We start from the raw sequence: 4,521 nt of genomic DNA on the forward strand, positions 1-4,521 counted from the left end.
CGACTGGGCGCACAGGAACTTGGAGGGTTTCAATAAAATATAATGCTAAATCAAGCACTTGGAACGTCTCAATAAAAAAAAGGTAAACTAGACAGAGGGCACTCAAAGAGAGTGCATACCTTCGCGAGCGTACATGTGTATAACAGCTGGCTCGCTGCTGGCTGCTGCTGACTGAACGCCCTAAGGCGAGCTGCTGCTGACTGGACGCCCTAAGGCGAGCTGCTGCTGACTGGACGCCCTAAGGCGAGCTGGTGCTGAATCGATCGCGCCAACGCTACACACACACACACGAACACACACACGAACACACACACACGAACACACACACGAATACACACACGAACACACACACGAGACCGATTACATTACCTCCCTGCAACTCCGTTGCGGAGGTAATTATATGTCTGTTTAAATTCATTTGAGTTAATTTATTTATCACCTTTAATTTACTTATCATATTAAGCACAATGAAAGGGCAAATGCTGTGAAAATTGATTTGACTAATAGTAGACAGTACAGGCAATGATTCATTGTCAGCATAACTGCATTACAGTAACATAACACAGCTTAATTTAAACTAGTAAATGCAAGCAAATATTCTGATAATTTAATTAAATTACCAAATTTATACGAGCTTGCTCTAAACGAAATGTAATGCACATTACCTAAATCTCATAATTTTCTAGTCCTTGAGGGCTGATTTTGTTGTCATCTGATCCATCTGCTGTTATCAAGCAGCCAGTTTTCTCAAATAATTTCTTCAGAAATTCTCTATTGTTCTTCAGCTTTCTCCAAGCCTCTCCTGTCCATTGAGTCATTAAAATCCTCCTGTCCTTAGCTGAAACTTTATCATGCCACTTGTCAATGTTGTTGTCCTACTCTAACCATCTTTCCATTGCTGCAGCTACATTCACTTTCATCATCCTTCCACATCCGGCATCAATGGGCTGGATTTTGTCAGTATGATTATCAGGCAGCATGTAAACTGTTGCATTCATTTCATTTCTACATGCTTCATGAAATGACTTGCTTTGTTGGAAACCCACATTGTCTGCAAAGATAACCTTTTCCTCTTTGTCTTTTCCAATCCCAGGAATAAGTGTATACCCTTAACTCATTGCATGCTCACCTCTTCATCCATCCATGCACGTTGCTGGAAATATACATCAACCTCTTTATCATACTGTTCATTCTCCTGAGCAGTCACACGTCCCTTTCCTCTAAACACAAAAGCTGGCTTCACATTTTGTTCTCTTTCAGCCCGTATACACAGCTGAAGAGTAGCTTGTCTCTTGTCCAAACCAGAGGATGGTTGCGAAACCCACACTTGCTTGCTTCCCAATGTCTCGTAAGTTTGATTTTGGTCAACAACAAATGGGAGGGGGACCTGATCTATGTTGTACCTATTTTGGGGAACCCATCTTCCATACATCGGGTCAACAGAAGATTTGTTTCTTCTCCTTTGTGTAGGGCCTATTCAAAGCTTTTCTCAGTTCCCTGTGAAACCTTTGAATTTTTTCCCTGCCATGATCCGCACAATCATCCTCATCATCATCATCATCATCATCATCATCATCATCATTTGTTCGTTCTTCTTCTAAGCACAACGTTATGTCTTTTCTTAAATCTCTGAAACCAGTTACTACTTCCTTTAAATTTTTCCGCTTATGCTTTGCCATAACACGTATCTATTTTCGACTTCATCTTTTTTTCTGAACCACAGCTTGGAAACTTTGCTGCCTGCTGCTCTCCTTAGTTTGAACTCGGCAAGCAGAAGATGTGAGGCCAGAGGATATTTTTCAGTGCGTTTCGATCTACCCCCAGCAATTCTCCTCCTTTGCCTGGTAGACCTCGTACCACCTGTATTCGTTTCCCTCTTATTCATTTCCACTTCTGCATTAATTCTGCCTCTGTCTTTGTTCCACTTTAATTACCAGCAGGGATTTGCTAACTTTTGCTTTTGCAACTGCTGTAAACTTGTTTGTCGACGTTTTGAAAGAATCCAAAAGATCAATTGTTTGCTTTTTAAATTCTACACTGTAGGACTTCCGCTTGTCACTTCCCCTTCGTTTTTCACTTGGCCTTGTTTCCTCGAGTGGTTGGCTTTCATAGATTCTCTGAACATGTTTTTTACCTGCTGAATGGTTGTCGGTGGTAGGACATAGATTTCCTTGAGATGAGCCTATTTCCACACAACTTTTGCTTGAACAAGGATTATCACTCTCCTCAGTGGTAAACTGGGTGCTGTGTTTGAAACGCACATGCGTGTCAAGATATTGATTTCCTTTGAAGGATTCATGGCAAAAGTTGCATTTAACAGAGTTACTGCTCAGTTCAACAGTCTTTTGCAACGTCGATGTAATGTCATACAGCCTCCCATCCTTCAATTCCACTGATTTTCTTAAGCCACAGTCAAATAAAGTACGATTCATCTTCGATTCCAAACACAAGAGGTTCACAAATTCCAATGAGGAATTTTCCCATAACACCTTGCGCCTCTTGTTCGTGCTACCGCGGACCAACGAGCTAAATATGTCGCTTATATTTAGCTCCTTGTCGCGGACAGCACAGGACAGCGGTTTCTCCCATGTCATTGAAAGCACGCCATCTTGGATTTGAGTTGTTTGGACTTCTTTCTTGAATCTCTTTCCAAGAAAATAATGGCAAATGAACACGAACTCTATATAGAGGCAAGCGTACGTGGTTATCATGCTTATTTTCAGGATGCGAATGTATACTGAACTGCGAAATCGAACAGGACAATGACCATGACAGATATGCAGTTCTTAATCCGCAGTTTCTTTTATGCGGGTGTTTACTGTATTCACAAGCAACTATTAGCATCCTGTTAGCGATTCGCGCAGCTGCTTTGGCTGCCCGCACGTACACGCTGCAAGCTAAATGAAAATCAATCAAAGAATAAGAGTCGCACGGGACATTCCTGTGGGAGAGCTGATCTTATATATATATATATATATATATATATATATATACTGTGCATTCAAGCGTTAGAGCATTACTTACGTTACAATCGTCGCACGATCGAACGAACGAACGCACGCCCGCACGCACGTACGTACGCACGAACGAACGCATACTGGCACGCACGCATGCACACACGACTGAACGCACACTGGCATGCACGCACGCACGCACGAACGAACGCACACTGACACACACGCGCACATACTAACGAACGCACACTGGCACACACACGCACGCACGCACGCACGCACTAACGAACGCACGCTCGCACGCACACACGTGTACATACGCAAATGAACACCAAAACCTGTAGTTTACTCACACTTTCATTCTTGACGCCAGATGTGGATAACAGCAATGTCTGAGCACCATTATTTAATCAAAATTCCATTAAATGCAGTTTGTTCCCTCATATGAATTGTTGAGCTAATATATAAAGGTTAAGGTAATATTAAGAATTACAGCTAAACTTAAGAATGGGGTAAATAGTTTATGTTTATGACCAGGGGTAGTGATCAGGACAGGATTAATGTAAAGGGTTAGTCTCCGGGTTAGAGGTAGGGTTATTGCTAGCGATAGGATTAAGGTTAGGGTTAGGGTTAGGGTTAGGGTTAGGGACAATTATAGTCTTAGGGTTACGATCAGGGCCAAAGCCAGTCGAAATCCAGTCTAGAACCCAATACATCCTACCATACCAAATCGAAAACCTACCTCATTCCATTCTACACGCGTGATTGGTCTAGGGTTAGAAATAGGATTAGTGGTAAGGACAAGGATAGCGTTAGCGTTACGATTAGGGCTACACTTCCAGTCTATAATCCGGTTCATCCCACCATACCAAAGCTACGTCATCTAATTCACACGCGTGATTGGTCTATAGGGTTATGAATAGGACTAGGGTTAGGAACAAGGATAGCGTCAGCGTTACTCTTAGTGCTAGAATTCTAGTCTATAACCGATTCATCCTGCCACACCAAACCATATCGTACCATATATACCATACCATACCATATCATATACCATATATATCATATCACACACACACACACACACACACACACACACACACACACACACACACACACACACACACCCACACACACACACACACACACACACACACACACACACACACACACACACACACACACACACACACACACACACACACACACACACATACATATATATATATATATATATATAATATATAAACATCATATATATTATACCATAACATATTATGCCAAACGTGATTCCATTTCACACACACACTCGTGACACGTACCTAAACGAAAGTAGAGTAGATACTGCATCTTGTCGCGTGGCTGCGAGTAGAGGATGCTACCACGCATGCTCACCCACGATATGGCCGCCTCACAGATGATGCACAGCGACATGAGAATGATGTAGCCGAGCACGTGATAGCGCAGCTCCGTGCTACACGCGTGCGTGTACTCCATAGCGCCGAACACACACAGCAGCACCACCAGCCTGCAACATAGAACAGACAGCGTGTGGTTATATAGAGGGTTA

At 42.6% G+C, this 4,521-nt stretch overlaps 1 protein-coding gene across 1 annotated transcript in view; it reads right to left on the reverse strand.

Annotated features, from left to right (window-relative positions):
* The window catches only part of LOC106820565 (sn1-specific diacylglycerol lipase alpha-like), an 86,307-nt gene that overhangs the window by 35,175 nt on the left and 46,611 nt on the right, over positions 1–4,521 (reverse strand). The window contains exon 2 of the mRNA XM_014825077.1: positions 4,274–4,479. Coding sequence (XP_014680563.1) covers positions 4,274–4,479 — 206 coding nt within the window. The remainder of the gene's footprint in view (positions 1–4,273; positions 4,480–4,521) is intronic.

Source organism: Priapulus caudatus, unplaced genomic scaffold (genome assembly GCF_000485595.1).
Source record: "Priapulus caudatus unplaced genomic scaffold, Priapulus_caudatus-5.0.1 Scaffold42, whole genome shotgun sequence".
Lineage (NCBI taxonomy): Eukaryota > Metazoa > Priapulida > Priapulimorpha > Priapulimorphida > Priapulidae > Priapulus > Priapulus caudatus.